Source organism: Pristis pectinata, chromosome 26 (assembly GCF_009764475.1).
Source record: "Pristis pectinata isolate sPriPec2 chromosome 26, sPriPec2.1.pri, whole genome shotgun sequence".
NCBI lineage: Eukaryota > Metazoa > Chordata > Chondrichthyes > Rhinopristiformes > Pristidae > Pristis > Pristis pectinata.
The window spans coordinates 31,896,336-31,919,701 of record NC_067430.1 but is presented as its reverse complement, the minus strand read 5'-3'; the positions used below and the strand labels follow the sequence as shown (position 1 = coordinate 31,919,701).

The 23,366-nt window shown below is 48.3% G+C and overlaps 2 protein-coding genes across 6 annotated transcripts in view; one reads left to right on the top strand and one right to left on the bottom strand.

Moving 5' to 3' along the window:
* LOC127583271 (uncharacterized) overlaps positions 1-13,097 on the top strand; it is a 41,200-nt gene extending 28,103 nt beyond the window's left edge. The window contains exons 6-10 of the mRNA XM_052039047.1: positions 3,129-3,245; positions 6,153-6,239; positions 8,161-8,308; positions 8,880-8,926; positions 12,537-13,097. Coding sequence (XP_051895007.1) covers positions 3,129-3,245; positions 6,153-6,239; positions 8,161-8,308; positions 8,880-8,908 — 381 coding nt within the window. The 3' untranslated portion in view covers positions 8,909-8,926; positions 12,537-13,097. The remainder of the gene's footprint in view (positions 1-3,128; positions 3,246-6,152; positions 6,240-8,160; positions 8,309-8,879; positions 8,927-12,536) is intronic.
* Positions 13,098-13,230: 133 nt separating this feature from the next.
* The window catches only part of LOC127583270 (NAD kinase-like), a 94,291-nt gene continuing 84,155 nt past the window's right edge, over positions 13,231-23,366 (bottom strand). For 4 of the 5 annotated variants that reach the window (XM_052039042.1, XM_052039046.1, XM_052039044.1 and 1 more), the window contains one exon: positions 13,231-22,369. In XM_052039042.1, the coding sequence (XP_051895002.1) occupies positions 22,225-22,369 (145 nt within the window). In that variant the 3' untranslated portion in view covers positions 13,231-22,224. The remainder of the gene's footprint in view (positions 22,370-23,366) is intronic. The other variant, XR_007958235.1, reaches the window with a different exon arrangement.

Below are 23,366 nucleotides of genomic sequence, written 5' to 3'. Positions count from 1 at the left end.
TGACGGGTCCCTCGGTGCTGGGTCCAGAGTCAGTGACGGGTCCCTCGGTGCCAGGTCTGGAGTCGGTGCCGGGCCCAGGGTCAGTGACGGGTCCTTCGGTGCTGGGTCTGGAGTCAGTAAGGGGTCCTTGGCTGCTGGGGCTGGAGTCAGGGGTCCGGAGTCACTGATGGGTCCCTTTGCGCCAGGTCCGGAGTCGGCACCGGGCCCGGAGTCAGTGACGGGTCCCTTGGTCTGGAGTTGGTGCTGGGTCCGGGGTCAGTGACGGGTCCCTCGGTGCTGGGTCCGGGGTCAGTGACGGGTCCCTCGGTGCTGGGTCCGGGGTCAGTGACGGGTCCCTCGGTGCTGGGTCCGGGGTCAGTGACGGGTCCCTCGGTGCTGGGTCCGGGGTCAGTGACGGGTCCCTCGGTGCTGGGTCCGGGGTCAGTGACGGGTCCCTCGGTGCTGGGTCCGGGGTCAGTGACGGGTCCCTCGGTGCTGGGTCCGGAGTCAGTGACGGGTCCTTCGGTGCTGGGGCTGGAGTCAGTGAGGGGTCCCTGGCTGCTAGGGTGGGAGTCAGTGATGGGTCCTTCGGTGCTGGGTCCGGAGTCAGCACCAGGTAAGGATGGCAGGTTCCCTCCCCTGAGGGACATTGGTGAACCAGGTGGGTTTTGCAACAGGCCTGTGGTTCCTGTTAACTGTGACTGTGCCCAGTGTTCATCTATTTCCATGTGTGTGTGGGCATGTGTATATACTTATGTGTACACATGTGCATGAATGTGCACATGCACATCTGTGTGCATGTGTACGTGTGTGTGTGTGTGTTTGTGCACACTTATAGATATTTGTGTGTGTGTGTATATTGGTTTATTATTGTCACTTGTACCGAGGTACAGTGAAAAACTTGTCTTGCATACCGATCGTACAGATCAATTCATTACACAGTGCATCGAGGTAGTACAGGGTAAAAAAAAACAGTAACCGAATGCAGAGTAAAGTGTCACAGCTATAGAGGAAGTGCATTGCAGGTAGACAATAAGGTGCAAGGTCATAACAAGGTAGATCGTGAGGTCATAGTCCATCTCATTGTATAAGGGAACCTTTCAATAGTCTTATCACAGTGGGATGTAATGTAATTGTAATGGGAGACGAGGAGATGGCAGAGGAACTGAATGAGTATTTTGCATCAGCTTTCACTGAGGAAGACATCAGCAGTATACCGGACACTCGGGTGTCAGGGAAGAGAAGTGTGTGCAGTCACAATTACAACAGAGAAGGTACTCAGGAAGCTGAATGGTCTAAGGGTGGATAAATCTCCCAGACCAGATGGACTGCACCATTGTGTTCTGAAGGAAGTAGCTGTAGAGATTGCGGAGGCATTAGTAATGACCTTTCAAGAATTGATCGATTCTGGCATGGTTCCGGAGGACTGGAAAATTGCAAATGTCACTCTGCTATTTAAGAAAGGTACGAGGCAGCAAAAAGGAAATTATAGACCTGTTAGCCTGACATCGGTGGTTGAGAAGTTGATGGTACAGAGTACCTGGAGGCACATGACAAGATAGGCTGAACTCAGCATGGGTTCCTTAAAGGAAGATCCTGCCTGACAAACCTATTGCAACTTTTTGAGGAAATTACAAGCAGGCTGGACAAAGGAGATGCAGTGGATGTTGTGTATTTGGATTTTCAGAAGGCCTTTGACAAGGTGCCGCACATGAGGCTGCTAAACAAGATAAGAGCCCATGGAATTACAGGAAAGTTGTGAGCATGGATAGAGCATTGGCTGATTGGCAGGAAGCTGAGAGTGGGAATAAAGGGATCCCATTCTGGTTGGCTGCCAGTTACCAGTGGTGTTCCGCAGGGGTCTGAGCTGGGGGCCAGTTCTTTTTATGTTGTATATCAATGATTTGGATTATGGAATAAATGGCTTTGTGGCTAAGTTTGCAATGATACAAAGATAGGTGGAGGGGCGGGTAGTGTTGAGGAAATGGAGAGTCTGCAGAGAGACTTGGATAGACTAGGAGAATGGGCAAAGAAGTGGCAAATGAAATACAATGTTGGAAAGTGTATGGTCATGCACTTTGGTAGAAGAAATAAATCGGCAGACTGTTATTTAAATGGGGAGAAAATTCAAAATTCAGAGATGCAAAGGGACTTGGGAGTCCTCGTGCAGGATACCCTAAAAGTTAACCTCCAGGTTGAGTTGGTGGTGAAGGCAGTGAATGCAATGTTGGCATTCATTTCTAGAGGAATAGAATATAAGAGCAGGGATGTGATGTTGAGGCTCCATAAGGCATTGGGAAGACCTCACTTGGAGTACTGTGTGCAGTTTTGGGCTCCTTATTTAAGGAAGGATGTGCTGACATTGGAGAGGGTTCAGAGAGGATTCACTGGAAAGATTCCAGGAATGAGAAGGTTAACATATGAGTAACATTTGATGTACTCCTTGGAGTTCAGAAGAATGAGGCGCATGGGGGTGGAGGGAACCTCATAGAAACATTTCGAATGTTAAAAGGCCCGGACAGAGTAAATGTGGCGAAGTTGTTTCCCATGGTCAAAGTCATTGGGTGTATTTAAGGCAGAGATTGATAGGTATCTGAGTTGCCAGGGCATCAAAGGTTATGGTGAGAAGGCGGGGGAGTGGGGCTAAATGGGAGAATGGATCAGCTCATGACAGAATGGTAGAGCAGACACGATGGGCCAATTGGCCGACTTCTGCTCCTTTGTCTTATGGTCTTATGGATAGAAGTTGTCCTTGAGCCTGGTGGTACGTGCCCTCAGGCTCCTGTATCTTCTGCCTGATGGAAGAAGAGAGAATGACCCGGGTGGGTGGGGTCTTTGACTATGCTGGCTGCTTCACCAAGGCAGTGAGAGGTATAGACAGAGTCCAAGGAGGGGAGGCTGGTTTTCATGATGTGCTGGGCTGTGTCCACAACTCGCTGCAGTTCCGGGCAGAGCAGTTTCCATACCAAGCCGTGATGCATCCAGATGTGCGCTGGCTGTCCTGCTCCCTAGTGTTGATGGAACAGGTTCTGACAAGCTCGCACCTTTCCCCACCCAGACACAACAGGATTGTAATCGATGCCACAGAGTTTCCTTACTGAACGTCGAGCCGTGCAGCCTCACTAACATGTGTCACTTCTCCCCCACAGCTCTGCCTGTATATTCTTCTGACCGCAGCAGGTTCTCAGCTCTCCCTGCAGAACACCATCATCCTGGCAGTGGGCATCTTCTGGGCACTCTTCAAAGCTGCTCTCGGACTTGGAGCTGTAAGTACCAAGAGTGAAAGGCCTGCGATCCTAAAGCGCCATTCACATCCCTTTGGGACCCACAGGGGGTGTCACCCTGTGAAGTGCTTATCAAAGTGCAAGCATTTTGTACACAGAAAACTTCCACAGTCAGCAAATTGTCAGTAACGTTAGGACCCCACGAAACGTTAGAACCCCACGACATAAACCTGGAATCAGAGGCAGGGTCAGTGGTGATGTCCATGAAGCTATCAGATGGCCAGGAAACCCCAGCCGTGTGCGAGTGCAGGCCCACAGCTGGGTGATGGTACTCACCAGTGAGATACTCAGGTGCACCGTCACTAGAACAGCGATTCCAGAACCATCATTGGTATTGGTATTGGTTTATTATTGTTACTTGTCACGAGGTGAAAAACTTGTCTTGCATACCGATTGTACTGGTCAATTCATTACACAGTGCAGTTACAATGAGTTAGTACAGAGTGTATTGAGGTAGTACAGGTAAAAACAATAATACTACAGAGTAAAGTGTCACAGCTACAGAGAAAGTGCAGTGCAATAAGGTGCAAGGTCACAACAAGGTAGATTGTGAGGTCAGAGACCATCTCATCGTATAAGGGAACCATTCAATAGTCTTATCACAGTGGGAATAGAAGCTGTCCTTAAGTCTGGTGGTACATGCCCTCAGGCTCCTGTATCTTCTACCTGATGGAAGAGAAGAGAGAATGACCCGGGTGGGTGGGGTCTTTGATTATGCTGGCTGCTTCACTAAGACAGCGAGAGATAAAGACAGAGTCCAGGGAGGGGACGCTGGTGTCTGTGATGCGCTGGGCTGTGTCCATAACTCTCTTGCAGTTTCTTATAGTCCTGGGCAGAGCAGTTGCCGTACCGAGCTGTGATACATCCTGATAGGATGCTTTCTATGGTGCATCAGTAAAAGTTGGAGAGAGTCAAAGGGGCCGAACCAAATTTCTTTAACCTCCTGAGGAAGTAGAGGCGCTGGTGAGCTTTCTTGGCCATGGCATCTGCGTGATTTGACCAGGACAGGCTGTTGGTGATGTTCACTCCCAGGAACTTGAAGCTCTCAACCCCAGCACCATTGATGTAGACAGGTGCATGTACACCACCCCCTTTCCTGAAGTCAATGACCAGCTTTTTTGTTTTGTTGTTATTGAGGGAAAGGTTGTTGTCATGACACCACTAAGCTCTCTATCTCCTTCCTGTACTCCGACTCATCGCTGCTTGAGATACAGGGGAGGGGCACAGATCCACGAATGATTAAACACCCCGTCCCACGTAGAGTCGGAGAGTGGAACATTGCACTGATGTTGTCCAGAGGTTACTGTGGAGCAGAAAGCTGGGATTGTCATTCAGATCCCGACTAGGTATCAGCATTACTGGGAATTCTAAAACCCGAGAACATTTTGTTGCCAAGTGCTGACTTTGCTGCCACTTTGTGCTGAGGCTCGACACCAGTCTGTTACTTAACTCTCTTGGTTTCTGCAATCATTTCAATTCCTCATTTTTCATTATTTTTAGTTTAACTGAAAGTCATTGGCATTTATTCACATTAAGTTCCAGAGAAACAAAGTGAGCTCATCGTCAAACTGAGAAAAGTGTTTCATCGGCCCATTCTTCACGTAGTCAGTGAGTGGAGTGTACACCTGGGCTCTGGTCTCACCATGTACCTGTACCTCACCATGTCTCCAGGGCTCCAGCTTCTTGTCAGTCATGGACACTAATGAGGAGTGTCTGGGAGCTCTTCCACCTCAAATAGGTCAGGGCCCCAGTGATGAGAGAGAGGTAGCTTTGTGGGGTTCAACTCTCTTTGTTGTGAATGAGGTACCTGAAGGTGAGGCGCAGTGTCAGAACACCCACTTCTCTCCCAAGTCCTGGCATCTGATGAACTGCTGGTGCGCCCACTATGGATGCCAAAGAATCATGGAGTTTTCGGGCTTGGGTGGGATTCAGATGTCCAGCCTGACCTCCCTCCTCAGCCATTGATTTGGAGTCCTGTGGTTACAGCTCCGAATGTCATAACGTGATCCAAGTTATCCCTCTTCCTCAGTGTTGTGTAGTTCACCTACACCACCCCCCCCCACCCCATCAGGCAACGCATTCCAGGCATCCACCACTCTCAGTAAAAAATGTGCCCCTCACATCCATTCTGAACCTACCCCCTCTCACCTTAAATGCCTGCCCTCTGGTATGGATCACTCAATAATGGGGAAAAAGATATTGCTTGTCCACCCTATCTATGCCCCTCATAATTTTATACACTTCCAACAGATCACCCTCAGCCTCCGTTGCTACAGAGAAAAGAGCCCAAGTTTGTCCAGCCTCTCTTGATAGCACATGCCCTCTAGTTGTCAGACCCCAGAACTCAGATCCAAAACAGTGGGCACAAGGACGTGGTGGTGTAGGCGAGTGGGGGGGGGGGGGGGGGGGGGGGGGGGGGGGGGTCTGATGGGCTGGAGCGAGGGGCAGGGGTGAGAGGGCAGGGGGCGAATATGGCACCCAGTGCTGCTCCTGCCCTCCAGATCGCGTGGCCCCTCTCGGTGACGGCCACACAGAGCGGGCTGTGACCGTGTGGACAGGGCCGTCTGGAGGGGCACAGCTTTGTGAAGAAAGCCCTGTGTGGGCAGTCAGCAGCTGAAGTCCAGCAATCCTCCCAGTGATCAAACATGTTCAACAGGGCACCACTCCTGACCCAGTGACCGTCACACACAGCACAGCTCCTGTTTCTGTTACTGGACACCTCAGCACTGTCCAAGAGCTGCTGCAACCTCTGGCTGGGGTTTGCCTGCTCTGCGCTGAGAGTTGTCGTTTCTCCCATAGCTGGGCTGCTGCTGTCTGCCTCGGTGTGGCAGTGCCCTCTCAGTAATGTTCCACTGCACTGTTTGAAGCCAGATCATTTCCTCATTGCAGATCCTCAAGGAAAAGAAGCCTCTAGTGTGGATATTCCTAGTGCAGAATGTGCCTGAGCTGGCTTATCTGGGGTACCTGATCTACCTGGTGAGTAGAGAGCGCAGAGTTTCTGTGTTCCTGCCTCAAGGCTGCAGATGTGGGAGTTCTCTGAATCCTCCACACTTAGGACATTCACAGAGTGGGAGAGGAATTTACATCAGCTGCTGCTACAACGTTGATATTTCCAGGGAGTAACATTTCCTTTCTTCACAGACAGGACACTGGAGGTTTATACATAGTGCAGCACAGTACGGGCCCTTCGGCCCACAATGTTATGCTGACCTATATAAACCTACTCTACGATCAATCTAACCCTTCCCTCCTACACAGCCCATAACCCTCCATTTTTCTTACATCCATGTGCCTAAGAGTCTCTTAAATATCCCCAGTGTATCAGCCCCTACCACCACCCCTGGCAGTGCATTCCAGGCACCCACCACTCTCTGTGTAAAACAAAAACCCTACCTCTGACATCTCTCCTAAACTTTCCTCCTCTGGTATTTGCCATTGCCACCCTGGGGCAAAGGTGCTGGCTGTCCACTCTATGCCCCTCATAATCTTATACACCCCTATCAAGTCACCTCTTCATCCTGTGTCGCTCCAAAGAGAAAAGCCCGAGCTCACTCAACCTATCCTCGTAAGACATGCTCTCCAATCCAGGCAACATCCTGGTAAATCTCCTCTGCACACTCTCTAAAGCTTCCACATCCTTCCTATAACGAGGTGACCAGAACTGAACACAATATTTCTAATTGTGGTCTAACCAGAGTTTTATAGAGCTGCAAAATTATCTCACGGCTCTTGAACTCAATCCCCCGACTAATGAAGGCCAGCACACCATATGCCTTCTTAGCAACCCTATCAACCTGCGTGGCAACTTTGAGGGATCTATGGACTTGGAACCCAAGATCCCTCTGATCTGCCACACTGCAAAGAATCCTGCCATTAATCTTGTACTCGCCTTCAAGTATGTTCTTCCAAAGTGTATCATTCACACTTTTCCGATTGAACTCCATCTGCCACTTCTCCGCCCGACTCTGCATCCTGTCTATATCCTGTTGTAACCTACGACAACCTTCTACACTATCCACAACACCTTCAACCTTCGTGTCATCAGCAAATTTACCAACCCATCCTTCCCTCATTCAAGTCATTTATAAACATCACAAAGAGCAGGGGTCCCAGAACAGATCCCTGCGGAGCACCACTGGTCACCGACCTCCAGGCAGAAACGCTCCATCTTCTGCCTTCTGTGGACAAGCCAATTCCAAATCCACACAGCCAAGTCTCCATGGATCCCACGACTCACGACTTTCTGGATGAGCCTACCATGGGGAACCTTGTCAAACACTTTAGTAAAGTCCATATACACCACATCCACCGCTCCACCTTTATCTATTTGTTTTGTCACCTCCTCTCAAAACTCAATCAGGCTCGTGAGGCACGACCTGCCCCTCTCAAAGCCATGTTGACTATCCCCAACCAGACCTTGCTTCTCCAAATGCTCATAAGTTCTGTCCCTAAGAATCTTCTCCAATAGTTTGCCCACCACTGACGTAAGACTAATTGGTATATAATTCCCAGGATTATCTCTATTACCTTTCTTGAACAAGGGAACAATATTTGCCACCCTCCAATCCTCTGGTACCACTCCTGTGGCCAGGGAGGAAGCAAATATCATCGTCAATGCCCCAGCAATCTCTTCCCTCACTTCCCATAGTAAATCACAAAGAGCAGGGGTCCCAGAACAGATCCCTGCGGAACACCACTGGTCACCGACCTCTAGGCAGAATACACTCCATCTACTACCACCCTCTGCCTTCACAGTGCGTGGGGTCAGAGAGCACATAACCTTTCAGTTACCCTGCAGCAGCGAGCAGTCTGGCTGGTATCTGTCCATAGTTTACTATTACTGTGAGCTTCTCTCTGAAGTTAATGTGTCCTCCTCTGTTTCACGGTGTGGGTGAAGATCAGCACAGTGTGGATACACAGAGGAACCTACGTTCTAAAAGCCGGCACAATAACTGGCATCGTGATCTCCGTTGGCATCAAGGTTGGCCTGTTGTGGTCGATGGTCAAGGTCTCCTACTGCTTCGGCGAGGGTCTCCATGAAAGAAGTAAGTGGGTGTTGGCGTGGGTGAGGGGTGGGTGGGTGGGGACGGGTGAAGCTGGGGTGGGTGGGGACGGGTGAAGCTGGGGTGGGTGAGGGGTGGGTGGGTGGGGACGGGTGAAGCTGGGGTGGGTGAGGGGTGGGTGGGGACGGGTGAAGCTGGGGTGGGTGAGGGGTGGGTGGGTGGGGACGGGTGAAGCTGGGGTGGGTGAGGGGTGGGTGGGTGGGGACGGGTGAAGCTGGGGTGAGTGAGGGGTGGGTGGGTGGGGACGGGTGAAGCTGGGGTGGGTGAGTGGTGGGTGGGTGGGGACGGGTGAAGCTGGGGTGGCTCTCAATGGGTCAACACCCCCCCCACACAGTGGCACTGGAATACTGACCCTGTGTTTGCGCTCAGGTCCCATGATGGGACTTGAACCCAGAAGCTGTGACTCCCAGGTGAGATTGCTGCCCTTTGAGCACAGCCGGGACCTGTGGCTTTGCTTGTTGTAGCTCAGTGCCGCGGTTAATTTTACAGGTGGGTTAGTTCAGGCTGGAAACATCTCTCATTACACTTTTTTCTTTTTTCCTGTCTCTCCCAGTGTTTGCTTCGGTCAGTCCACAACCTTAGACTGAGACATCTCCAAAGGTAAGGATCTTCCTCCCCCACTCCCACTGTTAACGCAGAACAGTACAGTATAGGACGGGCCCTTCGGCCCACGATGTTGTGCTGACCTATATAAACCTACTCTACGATCAATCTAACCCTTCCCTCCTACACAGCCCATAACCCTCCATTTTTCTTACATCCATGTGCCTATCTAAGAGTCTTTTATATGTCCCTGTTGTATCAGCCTCTACCACCACCCCCGGCAGTGCGTTCCAGGCACCCACCACTCTCTGTGTAAAAAAAAACTACCTCTGACATCTCCCCTAAACTTTCTTCCTCTGACCTTAAACTGACGTCCTCTGGTATTGGCCACTGCTGCCCTGAGGAAAAGGTGCTGGCTGTCCACTCTATCTATGCCCCTCATAATCTTATACACCTCTATCAAGTCACCTCTCACCCTGCATTGCTCCAAAGAGAAAAGCCCTCACTCACTCAACCTATCCTCTTAAGACATGCTCTCCAATGAAGGCAGCATCCTGGTAAATTTCCTCTGCACTCTCCCTAAAGCTTCCACATCCTTCCTATAACGAGGCGACCAGAGCTGAACACAATATTCCAAGAGTGGTCTAACCAGAGTTGTATAGAGCTGCAACATTATCTTGCGGCTCTTGAACTCAATCCCCCGACTAATGAAGGCCAGCACACCATACGTCACCTTAACAACCCTATCAACCTGCGTGGCAACTTTGAGGGAACTATGGACTTGGACCCCAAGATCCCTCTGTTCCTCCACACTGCAAAGAATCCTGCCATTAACCTTGTACTCCACCTTCAAGTTTGATCTTCCAAAGTGCATCACTTCACACTTTTCCAGATTGAACTCCATCTGCCACTTCTCCACCCAACTCTGCATCCTGTCGTTGTAACCTCTGACAACCTTCTACACTATCCACAACACCTCCAACCTTTGTGTCATCTGCAAACTTACTAACCCACCCTTCCACATCCTCATCCAAATCATTTATTAAAATCACAAAGAGCAGGGGTCCCAGAACAGATCCCTGCAGAACACCACTGGTCACCAACCTCCAGGCAGAATATGCTCCATCTACTACCACCCTCTGCCTTCTGTGGACAAGCCAATTCCAAAGCCACACAGCCAAGTCTCCATGGATCCCATGACTCATGACTTTCTGGATAAGCCTACCATGGGGAACCTTGTCAAATGCTTTACTAAAATCCATACGCACCACATCCACTGCTCCACCTTCATCAATTTGTTTTGTCATCTCCTCGAAAAACTCAATTAGGCTCACGAGGCACAAACTGCTCCTCACAAAGGCATGCTGGCTATCCCTAATAAGACAATGCGTCTCCAAATGCTCGTAAACCCTGTCCCTAAGAATCCTCTCTAATAAAATTCACTGGTCTATAATTCCCAGGATTATCCCTATTGCCTTTCTGGAACAAGGCAACAACATTTGCAATCCTCAGGTACCACTCTCGTGGCCAGGGAGGACACAAAGATCATCGTCAACACCCCAGCAATCTCTTCCCTTGCTCCTTGTAGTAACCTGGGGTATATCCTGTCCAGCCCCAGGATTTATCTATCCTAATGTTTTTGAGAAACTCCGACACTGCCTCTTTCTTAACTTCAACACGTTCCAGCACATTAGCCTGTTCTACACTGACCTCACATTTGTGAAAGTTCCTCTCCCTGGTGAACACTGAAGCAAAGTATTCGTTAAGGACCTCCCCTGCCTCCTCCACCTCCAGGCACATGCTTCCCCCTTTATTCCTGAGCGGTCCTACCCTCACTCTAGTCATCCTTTTGTTCTTCACGTACGTGTAGAACGTCTTGGGGTTTTCCTCAATGCTACTCGCCAAGGCCTTCTCATGTCTAGCTCTCTAAAGTCCCTTAAGCTCCTTCCTGGCTACCTTATAATTCTCAAGAGCCCTGCCTGATTTTTGCTTCCTAAACCTTAAGCATGCTTCCTTCTTCCTCTTAAATGTTTCATCTCTGTCAACCATGGTCCCTTCACCCTCCCATCCTTTCCCTGTCTCAGTGGGACACACCTATCCAGAACCCCATGCAAGTGGTCCCTAAACAGCCTCCACATTTCTTCTGTGCATTTTCCTGAGAGCATCTGTTCCCAATTTACACTCCCAAGTTCCTGCCTAATACCATTGTAATTAGCCCTCCCCCAATTAAAAACTTTCCCATATCATCTGCTCCTATCCCTGTCCATCGCTATGCAAAAGGCCAGGGAGTTGTGGTCACTATCTCTGAAATGCTCACCCACCAAGAGGTCTGTCACCTGACCAGGTTCATTGCCTTGTACTGAATCCAGTACGGCCTCTCCTCCAGTCGGCCTGTCCACATACTATGTCAGGAATCCTTCCTGGACACACCGAACAAACTCCGCCCCATCCATCCCCTTTACACTAAGGAGGTGCCAATATTAGGAAAGTTGAAGTCACCCATGACAACAACCCTACTATTTTTGCACCTCTCCAAAATCTGCTCCATGGTGTCCTGGTGGCTACTGAGGAGCCTATTCGAATACTCCCAATAGAGTGATCGCTCCTTTCCTGTTTCTAACTTCCACCTACACTGACTCAGTAGACGGTCCCTCTAAAGCATCCCTCCTTTCTGCAGCTGTGATACTGTCCCTAATTAGCAAAGCCACTCCCCCATCTTTTAACCCCCATCCCTATCCCTTTTGGAACATCTGAACCCCGGAACATCAAGCAGCCCTTGCAACAGCCAAGTCTCTGTAATGGCCACAACACCATAATTCCATGTACTGATCCGTGCTCTGAGTTCATCAGCCTTATTCTTAAACACTTCTCACATTTCAACCCATCCAACTGACCTGCATTTATGCCCTATCCACTGTCTATCCTTCCTCACTGTCTCTCTGCACACTGCATCTACCTTTACACCAACTGCTCCATCATCTGACCTAACACTCTGGTTCCCTTCCCCCTGCCAACCTAGTTTAAACCCTCCCCAACAGCTGTAGCAAACCTGCCCACAAGGACATTGATCCCTCTTGAATTCAGGTGCAACTTGTCCCTTTTGTATGGGTCATAACTTCCCCCAGAAGAGATCCCACTGATCCACAAATCTGAAACCCTGTACCCACTCTTCAGCCACGCATTTGTCCGCCATATCTTCCTATTCTTACCCTCACTGGCGCGTGGCACAGGCAGCAATCCAGAGATTGCCACTCTTGGCGTCCTGCCTTTTAGCTTCCTTCCTAACTCCCAATATTCCCTCTTCAGGACCTCATCCCTTTTCTTACCTATGTTGTTGGTACCGAGGTGCACCATGACTTCTGGCTGCTCTCCCTCTCCCTTAAGAATGCTGTTGGCTCGATCTGAGACATCTCCGACCCTGGCACCTGGGAGGCAACGTACCATCTGGGAATCTCGTTCTCGTCTATCTGTCAAAAAATTGAATGTCAGAGCAAGTGTGAGCTCCCATTCCTTTTGTTCTTGTGTAGAGAGCTGCTTCCGAGCAGATGGGTTGTTCCCTGGATGGGTAAGGTACGGGGTCCCTCAGGGAAAAGAGGAAGGGTGTCAGAATGGACAAATGCTGAAATTTAGTTTGTCCCTCAGGTTTCTGACTCTTTTCCCCCCCAAGGCTGCGACCTCTCCAATATTTTGTGAAATGGATCAGATCTGCAGCAGTGCTTGGATGTAGACAGCTGCAGACTGTGGACCCAGTGCTGGACGGTGGGATTCAACTGGAGAGCTCTTCACTGACCAACGTGGACACTGATGGTCACCTGTGGTGTTTCGTTTCCAGGACTCTGGTCAGTGGGAGATGGAGCAGCTATGTAAATGTTGGTTTTATGCGATGATCACTCTGACGTGATGAGCACCATCTATTTTTATATTGTCATATTTCTACAATAATCTTTGGGAATGAAACTTTTTAACTGGTTAGTCAAGATAACCGAGTTACTGCGGAATATATGTATTTTATTAACTAGTTAGTAGATATTTTTCAGGCTTTGATACCACCTGTGCTGCACAATGCAATGGAACCTCCAGGGTTGTCAAATTCTCTCTGATCTTTGATGGAATAAATCAGGTGCTGCACCTGTATGTGAGGGAACAGGGTTAACATTTCAGCTCACTAACCCAACTTAATCAGTGGAATAGAAACAAATTGTATGAAATAAATGATATGCCAAATTTATTATTATTTTCCTTACTACTCAAGGTAAACACAAGTCACAGCCCATACAATATCGTCATTCACACATTCTCATGAGATACCCTCTTCATTAAACACAAGACAAAGTACTGTGCAAAACATCACCAGGAACAGTTTAGAGCTTAAGAAATAGGAGCAGGAGTCGGCCATCTGGCCCGTCGAGCCTGCTCCACCATTCAATAAGATCATGGCTGATCTGGCCGTGGACTCAGATCCACCTACCTGCCTTTTCCCCATAACCCTTAATTCCCCTACTATACAAGAATCTAACTGTGTCTTAAATATATTTAATGAGGTAGCCTCTACTGCTTCCCTGGGCAGAGAATTCCACAGATTCACTGCTCTGGGAAAAGCAGTTCCTCCTGATCTCCATCCTAAATCTATTCCCCTGAATTTTGAGGCTATGTCCCCTCATTCTAGTCTCACCTACTGGTGGAAACAACCTTCCTGCCTCTATCTTGTCTATCCCTTTCATAATTTTATTTGTTTCTATAAGATCCCCTCTCATTCTTTTGAATTCCAGTGAGTATTGTCCCAAGCGACTCAATCTCTCCTCATAGGCTAACCCCCCTCATCTCCGGAATCAACCTGGTGAACCTCCTCTGCACCGTCTCCAAAGCCAGTATATCTTTCCTCAAGTAAGGAGACCAGAACTGCACGCAGTACTCCAGGTGCGGCCTCACCTGTACCCTGTACAGTTGCAGCATAACCTCCCTGCTCTTAAATTCAATCCCTCCAGCAATGACGGCCAACCTTCCATTTGCCTTCTTGATGACCTGTTGCACCTGCAAACCAACCTTTTGTGATTCATGCACAAGCTCTCCCAAGTCCCTCTGCACAACAGCATGCTGCAATCTTTCACCATTTAAATAATAATCTGATCTTCTATTTTTCTTTCCAAAGTGGATGACCTCGCATTTACCAGCATTGTACTCCATCTGCCAGACCGTTGTGCATTCACTTAACCTATCTATATCTCTCTACAGATTCCCCACATCCTCTGCACAAGTTGCTTTACCACTTAATTTAGTGTCATCAGCAAACTTAGATCCGCTACACTCGGTCCCCTCTTCCAAATCGTTAATGTATATCGTGAACAGTTGTGGGCCCAGCACCGACCCCTGCGGCACCCCGCTCACCACTGATCGCCAACCAGAGAAACACCCATTTATCCCAACTCTCTGCCTTCTATTGGTTAACCAATCCTCTATCCGTGCTAATACCTTACCCCCAACTCCATGCACCCTTATGGATGAGTCTTTGATGCGGCACCTTATCGAACGCCTTCTGGAAATCCAAGTACACAACATTCCCCTCTATCCACTGCGCTCATTATATCCTCAAAGAACTCCAGTAAGTTTGTCAAACAGGACCTGCCCTTCCTGAATCCATGCTGTGTCTGCCTGATGGAACCACTTCTATCCCGATGTCTCGCTAATTCTTCCTTAATGATAGCTTCAAGCATTTTCCAGACTACAGACGTTAAGCTAACTAGCCTGTAATTACCTGCCTTTTGCTGACATCCTTTTTTAAACAGTGGTGCAACATTCGCCGTCTTCCAATCCACTGGGACCCGCCCAGAGTCCAGAGAATTTTGGTAAATTATCACAAACGTGTCTACTGTAACCTCCACCATTTCTTTCAGTTCCCTGGGATGCATCCCATCAGGACCGGGGACTTGTCTACCTTCAGACCCACTAGTTTGCTCATCACTACCTCTTTAGTGACAGCGATTGTATCGAGGTCCTCACCTCCCATCGCATCCACAACATCTCTCTTTGGCATGTTAGACTTGTCCTCCACCGTGAAAACTGACACAAAATAGTCATTCAAGGCCTCGGCCATTTCCACATCACCCAATATTAATTCCCCCTTCTCATCTTCCAAGGGACCCACTTTCACTTTAGCCTCCCTTTTCTGCTTTATATAATTGTAAAAACTTTTACCATCTGTTTTTATATTTTGTGCTTATATTTTTTCTTTCATAATCTCTCCTCCCTTTCCTTATTGCTTGCTTAGTGGTTCTTTGTTGCTTTCTAAAGTTTTCCCAATCTTCCAGTTTCCCACTACTCTTGGCGACTTTGTCTGCATGGGCTTTTAGCTTGATGCTTCCTTTTATTTCCTTAGTTAACCAAGGCTGGCTCTCCCCACCCTTCCTGTCCTTGCTTTTAACTGGAACATACTTTTGTTGAGCACCGTGAAAAATCTCTTTGAAAGTCTTCCACTGTTCCTCAACCGTCCCACCACACAGCCTGTGTTCCCAGTCTGCGCTAGCCAACTCCTCCCTCATCCCATTGTAGAATCCCTTGTTTAGGCATAATACACTGGTTTTAGATCGACTATTGCACTATACTATGATCACTCTTTCCAAAAGGATCCCTAACTACAAGATTGTTAATTTTACCTGTCTCATTGCACAGGACCAGATGTAAGAGAGCATTTTCCCTTGTAGGTTCACTAACATGCTGTCTAGAAAGCTGTCATGGATGCTTTCTATGAAGTCCTCCTCAAGACTGCCTCGACCAACTTGATTCGCTCAATCTATGTGGACGTTAAAGTCCCCCATGACAACTGCCGTTCCATTCTTACATGTGTCAGATATTTCTTGGTTTATTGCCTGTGTCACTGTAATGTTATTATTCGGTGGCCTGTAGACAACTCCCACCAGTGATCTTTTCCCCTTTACTGTTCCTAATCTCTACCCAGATGGACGCAACATTCTGCTCCTTAGATCTTGTATCGTCTCTCACTATCACCCTGATCTCATTCTTAATTAAGAGCGCTACCCCACCTCCCTTACCTTCCTGCCTATCCTTCCGTATCACCTGCTACCCTTGGATATTTAATTCCCACTCATCTCCACCCTGCACCCACGTTTCTGCAATGGCCACTAAATCACACCCCTTTGTACTGATTTGTTTATTGAATTTAAATGACTTTTGTTTGACTGCCTCTCTTCAATCCTCCATCTCACAGAGTTACCCAGCAGGGAGACACAGCCTTTGACCCAACTCGTCCTATGACTTCACCTGACGCATTCGCCAACTGCCTGAATCCAACTACAGGGCAAGATTAGCCAGTAAGCAGTGTAAACAGTGCACTACCCAGATGTGGGTGTGGGGCAGTAAACAGTGCACCACCCAAATGTCTGGGGAGTGGGGGGGACAGTTTTTAGCAGCCAGGGGTCCCCTGGCCCCCACCTCCACTCCAGCTGTCCCTTCATTCCATGGATCATCCACTGCAACCTTCAGCGAGCTGCCATCACCAGACACACGTCCACCTCACCTGTTCAGGACTGAGGGCGAAGGGGAAGGGTTGGTGTCCAGCAGTACGTAGCGGGATGGGATAGAGGTGGTGGGTGGGGGAAGATGGAGTTGAATTGGTGAGTTCTCTCTGAACAGGTGGACTGAGAGCTTCCCCCTGTGGGGGTAGGAGGAACTGTGTGGGGAGCTGAGGAGTAACTGGCAGGGAGGATGTGATGCTGGAACTGTAACACAACAACCTTCACAGAACAGGAGGGAGAATTTCCGGAAATTTCCCTGTTTATGTGGTACAGTGCGAGGTGAAATGTTTCCTATTTGGACACAGCAAAGGGCAGGGTAGCGAGGGTCCAGGCTGGAACTACGGACCCCCCACAAACAATCCACCAACCCCCACTGCCCAGGTGTTTAACACCAAATTTCACTAAAGTCATTTAAACAGTTTTTCATAGATTAGATCTTCCAATGACACACCCCTTTGTCTAATTTCACTTCCTTCTCGAAAGGAACATGTTTTAATTGTCGAGAGCATTGATTTCCCACTGATCTGGTCACAGACTGGATTCTGCACCTCTCTTGGCTTTCAGCTGAGCTGACACACAATTCTCCAAAACGTTAAAAACCAGATGAATTAAACTTACGTGTACCTATGGAGACTCCCGGAGATTCTGTACGATTCACACAGGTCATTTTCCATCATCTTCCTGATTCAGTTTGTATGTTCATTGTCCTGAGTGAGTTCCAGGGCAGACAACCCACCCAGTCACCAGGACCTACCGGAGGGAGAAGTCCAGAGCCTAGGGTTCACCATCGAGTTAGTTCCAGGGCAGACAACCCACCCAGTCACCAGGACCTACCGGAGGGAGAAGTCCAGAGCCTAGGGTTCACCATCGAGTTAGTTCCAGGGCAGACAACCCACCCAGTCACCAGGACCTACCGGAGGGAGAAGTCCAGAGCCTAGGGTTCACCATCGAGGACTGAGATGAGGAGTTGGGGACTCTCTCTCACTGGGAGATCATCAGGTTTCCAAATATAAAGGGAATCAAGGGATATGGGGACAGTGCAGGGAAACGTCGCGTTAGATCAGCCTTGATCCCAACGGCTGGTGGACAGACTCAAAGGGTCGAATGGCCTATCCCTGCTCCCACTTTTCACCTTTTGTTCATCTGCACAACTCCTTTATCAAGGCAGCAACGTGACAATGAGCAGATAACCTGTGTTTCTGTAATGGTTTTCGGGACAAATCCTGGACGGGACACCGGGAAACCCCACTTTAAAACTCGACTATGAGATCTTTTACAGCCGGCTGAGAGAACAGAGCAGGTTTTCATTTAACTTGTGACAGTGCAGCACATCTTTGGTGCTGGGGTATCCCCCAGGATTCTTGTGCTCAGTCTCTGGAATGGAACAAACCCAGAACTTTCCAACTAGGAGCATACCACCCTATAGCCATAACCAAACCTTGCCTCTGTACCGAGAAAATACAGACCATCAGAAGCATCAGTCTATAAAACACAGGTTAATTTATTTAGTAAAAGATTTGAAAAATAGTGTCCTACATATAACAATTTTACTGATGTCCAACAAACATCAAGTCTCAAACAAAAAGCATGATCCCAGTTCAAATTCAGAAGCTACTCAATCTGCTAATACCCAGTTCAATAGCTAAACTTTGTCAATGCTGCACTCTCCATTTGTTTCGTCATTACAAAATAAAAATCCCCAAAACAGAGTAAAACAAAAACTGCAGAAAGGAAATTTCAGAAACACTGGGCATCTTCAATCAGGTTTTCAAACAGCACTCATGTTGCTATAAATAGGAAACAATCTGTAAAACTCAAATCAAACAAGGTGGAGACAGATACAGATTAAAAGACATTTATGTATCACAATTGTAAATAACATTAATTCAACATAATTTACATTTCATTAGAAACTTAGTTGTGATAAAATTGCACAGGTTAAAGTGATTTATTTACAAGAGGCAGTTGGTTTAAATTTAAATTCTGCACAATTTTAACCATATCCCCACTTGTACTGGGTAAATATTTGAATATTTGGGATGTTTATGCTGGCTCCAGGAGCAGCCCACTGCATACTATATTTTTGGAAAGTAACTAAGAACCATTGATTAAAAATTTGTTTAAAAATCCTGTTGTGATTGAAATGAATCAGGCAATATAACAAACAATGCCACCTTCTGCAGAAGCTGTTTCTTACTTGATGCCACCTTTCGCTTTTACTGTATAATTTGCTGACACCGAAAAATTCACCCTTACAACTCGCCGTGTACTGCTGCAAATTTAGAAAGTATAAAACAGACTAAGATCAGCATTCCACCCAAGGTAGCAAGGAGATCTGCTTGTGACGTACGTGGCTTCTTAATAAATTAATACTTTACAGCACAAGGTTAACGATGATTCAACCAGCAAACCTTTGAAAGTTAAAGATCTTTGAGTGAAATATACAACAGGCAGCATTTCTAAGACCCCATCAGTAAAGCACACAAGCCCAAGAGTGCAGGTACACAGAAGCTGAGCACAGACAACTCCCCTGTGGTGGATTAAAAGGGAAAGGAAGAGTGCAAACTGAATCCAGTTCTTGGACTGGGAATGACAACCAGGAAAGCTGCTTTAACCACACTGCCACAGACACGTTCAGCTGGACAGAACCTGAACACGTCCCTGCGATCTAACCCCCTCCACCAGGGAGGGTTGGATCCATTTTCACCAATACCCTCAAACTCCGCAGGAATCAGATCTCTCAGGAAAGAGCCACTACATACACCACCTGGGCAGGAGAGACGGCACAAGGCTCTGCACAGAAGTAAAAGGCAGCAGTGATGATAAACTCCACTGTGCCAAATGAATGCAGGCAGATCTCAGTAAACCGTACAGTCCAAGCTCAAAGTAGACTGCAGATAAGCCTCAGTTTATGTCGCACACACCACCCAATCTTGTGTCCCAGACAAAACAGAACGAATCACAAAATCTGGGCAACAGCCCCTGAGCCCCACATCAGACAGGAAGTGAGCAGTGTCACTGGGCAAAGGCAGTGCGGTGACAGTGAAACCTGCAAATCTGTAAAGAGTAAACACCAGCTGTGTGTGTCTGGGGTACGAGGCCCACAGGTCCTCCCTCTGCAGACACCACTCCCAGGACCCTGCTGTACCTCCAGCCCCTACTTCCACTGGCAGTGAAAGGGTTACAATCTGCATTCTCAACAAGAATCACAACGTGCCTGGATGATTCTTCTTTTAAAATAAAATGCTTCCTCAAAGGTGCAATACTATCAGGGTGTACAGTTCTAAAGTGTGTCTGGTCAAGACGGTAAAGCATCTGTCTGGTGCGTACACTGTCCCTGTGCAGAGACTGAACACAGAGCTCAACAACTGCAGAAGGAAAGAAGCCACAACCCAAACTGCCGCTGCCCGCCCGTCACCCCCCGCGGAAAGGCCGTGCAGGCAGGGAGAAGGTAAAGGGAGAACGAGATGAGAAGCCCCCACACCTCACACTGAAGATGCTCAGCCTACGCACAGAGGAGAGGCTGGGTTTTTACACAAGAAGGTACCAGCTGTAGGTTAGTGCAGTACTTTTCACTGAATTGGAATTACCTTTTAAAAAAAATACTGGTTTTGATCCAAGCCTGCACCTTGGTCAGAGTGGCCTCTGTAAACTCAATGTGGAATGGTCTTGTGAATTCCCTGTCCTCTGTGAACATGACTAACCTGCGCCCTGGGTGTAGGTGAAGACAACCAATGGTTTTGAATAAACCTCCTTCAACAGCAGGCTTTCTGGTCTACCCCCCAGAATACGAGACAGAAACACTTCACAGGAGCATTAGCAGACTGGCTGGCATTTGCTGAGCACTGACGATGTGTTATTTCACAAAGGACTGCACGAAAATACTGAATACTGGAAACCTGAGACAGAAACAGAAAACACCAGAACCAGAGCTTGCCTTTCAGGTAGTGACGTTTCAACAGAATTGTCTGAAAACTTGATCTTTCTCCCTCCACAGATGCTGCCCAACCTGCTGAGCATTTCCTGGTTTCACTTAATTAACAAAGCCTTTCGTTCCGCCAGATCAGAATGGAAATTACATGGAATGGTAGCAGCCCCATCTGACCGACACACACACGGGGGGACAAACAGGGTTAGTGTCCAAACCCCACACTCACAACCTTTATCTCAACGTGAACCCTAGACACAACTCCCAGTGATGGACTGAGAAATATCGCATCTTATGGAGGTCAGAATGAATCCCAGCAGTGGCCACATCAGGACCGACTGCACAGCTGCAGGAGGAATATGCAAATTAATGCCCTGCCCAACCACAGTTGTCAGATTAACCTTCACCAGAAAGATCTGGGCTGCCTCCACTTCTATGTGACTATCTGTGATCAGAACATGAACCATACCCTGCTGGGGACAAGAGACGGCAGATACTGGAGTCTGGAGCAACACACGAAATGCTGGAGGAACTCAGCAGGTCAGGCAGCATGTGTGTGTGTCTCTGTGTGTGTGTGGGGGGGGGGGGTGGGTGGAGAGAAAAGGATTTGTCAACATTTCAGGTCAAGACCCTGCTTCAGGGTTTCAACCTGAAAGATGGACAATTCCTTTCCTCGCAGAGATGCTGGTCCACCTGCTGAGTTCCTCCAGCAGATTGTTTGATTCCCTGTTGGAATTAATTCTGTCAGTAGCTGGCACACCAAGTGTGATCAACACACTAAATGCTGCTGAGGGCCCACCTGGGTGCCAGCTACAAGGCATTGTCCAATTGCCACCACCTCCGAAAGCACTCGTTCGCTAACCACATACGCTGACACTGGCTGGCAATATGCAAGTCAGATTGCAGTGAATCCACTGAATTGTGAATAAAGTAATGACTGCCCTAATTTAGTGAGTGATCTTGATCCACAGGAAACTCTCCACCACGAGTTCAGGGTGTCTGATATGGAAGTATTACGTTCAGAGTGAGTGGGACACGAGGCAGACTGTGCTCAAAGCAACTTCAGCTTCAGTGCATTTCATCGATAAATCTGCAGAAGCCCGAGGCAGGGGCTAGTGGAAGGAAGCAGAATTTCCTTTAACTGGAGTTCTTTTAATCTCAAAATTTCAGCAGATTTATATTTGTAATAAATTTTGATATAATGACCTTATGGTCCTTAATAAAGAATATATGTGTGTTTTATTGCTTCTGACAATCAAAAATAGCCTCAGTTTATTTAAGTGCTCACAGACATCTGGGCTCTGAATTTTACAAAGAACCATTTGAGTAGAATGGAGCCCTGAAAGGTGCAGATTGGGGGAAACCCGACACCGTGGTCCATGTCTGACCTCAGACACACACACGGGCACTGCCCGGGAGCTGGAGGAACAGCAGCACACCCCCGACAGGTCCCACTGGCAGCCTGGCTCAGGCAGGGCCCTGTGCTCAGCATCAACCCCTCAGGGATGCCCCGTCCCAGTGTAATACTTGAACCACAGAATGACTTGGAAAATACATATTGTTTGCTTTGGGGTCTCCAAGTCCTGATATGATGCAGAATTTTGATAAATCTCTCTGCAAATCATCCTCATCTACACCATGATCACATTAGAAAACGGCACTGTTATACATACAACAACCATGCTTTTTGTCTGAAGCTCGGACCTCGTCAACGACTCGAGTGTTCAAACCTCAACCGTTCCAAATTGAAACCAAATGTGGTGGGAAGAGAGAGCCGTAAAGTTTGCTCCACTGTTCAAGGCACACAGGCAAAATCAAATTCTTGAGATTTGTTGGAATGCTCTTTGCAAAGTTCGAAACGCAGGGACGGTTGTCCGTGCTGGGAGCGGGTCCGGTCCTTAATCGTCCTCTGGGTCAGGCAGGTGGCTCTGTTTCTTCCTCACGTTCCAGTGTAAACACTCGGCCAGGCTCTCAAACCAGTCGTTCACTGGATCCCTGAAGCATATCGAGGGCACCGGGTAGCAGGAGGTAGTGATGGAAATACTGAGGGGGAAGGATGTTCATGTGAACAGGGGCCAACACTTGTCCCTCCCCAGCTGGGCTCAGATCCCCCTCATAACCACCCAGACTCCCCAGCCACACTCAGGCCGCCTGCCTTGGCTCCTCTTGCTCTGAGCTGCACCATCTGTACTATCGACATGCTCCCTGATGCTGCCGAACTGGTAGCAGCCGTCTGATGACAGATCTGAACCACTACCTACAGAGGGCAGCCACGAGAACACAGAACAGTACAGCACAGAACTGGCCCTTCGGCCCACAATGTTGTGCCGACATAGCTAATCCCTCCTACCTACAGAATGTCCTCTCATTCATGTGCCCATCCAAGCCCCTCTTAAAAGCCCCCAATGAATTTACCTCCACCACCCTATCAGGCAACACATTCCAAGCATCCACCACTCTCTCAGTAAAAAAACGTACCCCTCACGTCTGTTCTGAACCTACCCCCTCTCACCTTAAATGCATGCCCTCTGGTATTGGATCGTTCAATAATGGGAAAAAGATATTGCTTGTCCACCCTATCTATGCCCCTCATCATTTTATACACTTCCAACAGATCACCCCTCAGCCTCTGCTGCTCCAGAGAAAAGAGCCCAAGTTTGTCCAGCCTCTCCTGATAGCACATGCCCTCTAATCCAGGCAGCATCCTAGTAAACCTCCTCTGCACCCTCGCTAAAGCCTCAACATCCTTCCTGTAGTGAGGTGACCAGAATTGCATGCAATACTCTAAATGCGGCCTAACCAGAGTTCTATAGAGAAGCATCATAACTTCCTGACTCCTATACTCAATACCCCGATTAATAAATGCAAGCATTCCATAAGCCTTCTTAACCACCCTACCCACCTGTGTAGCCACTTTCAATGAGTCATCGACTTGCACCCCAAGGTCTCTCTGCTCTTCAACACTGTTAAGGGTCTTGCCCTTGAGAGTGTACTGTCTCTTGACATTAGTCCCACCAAGGTGAAACACCTCACATTTATC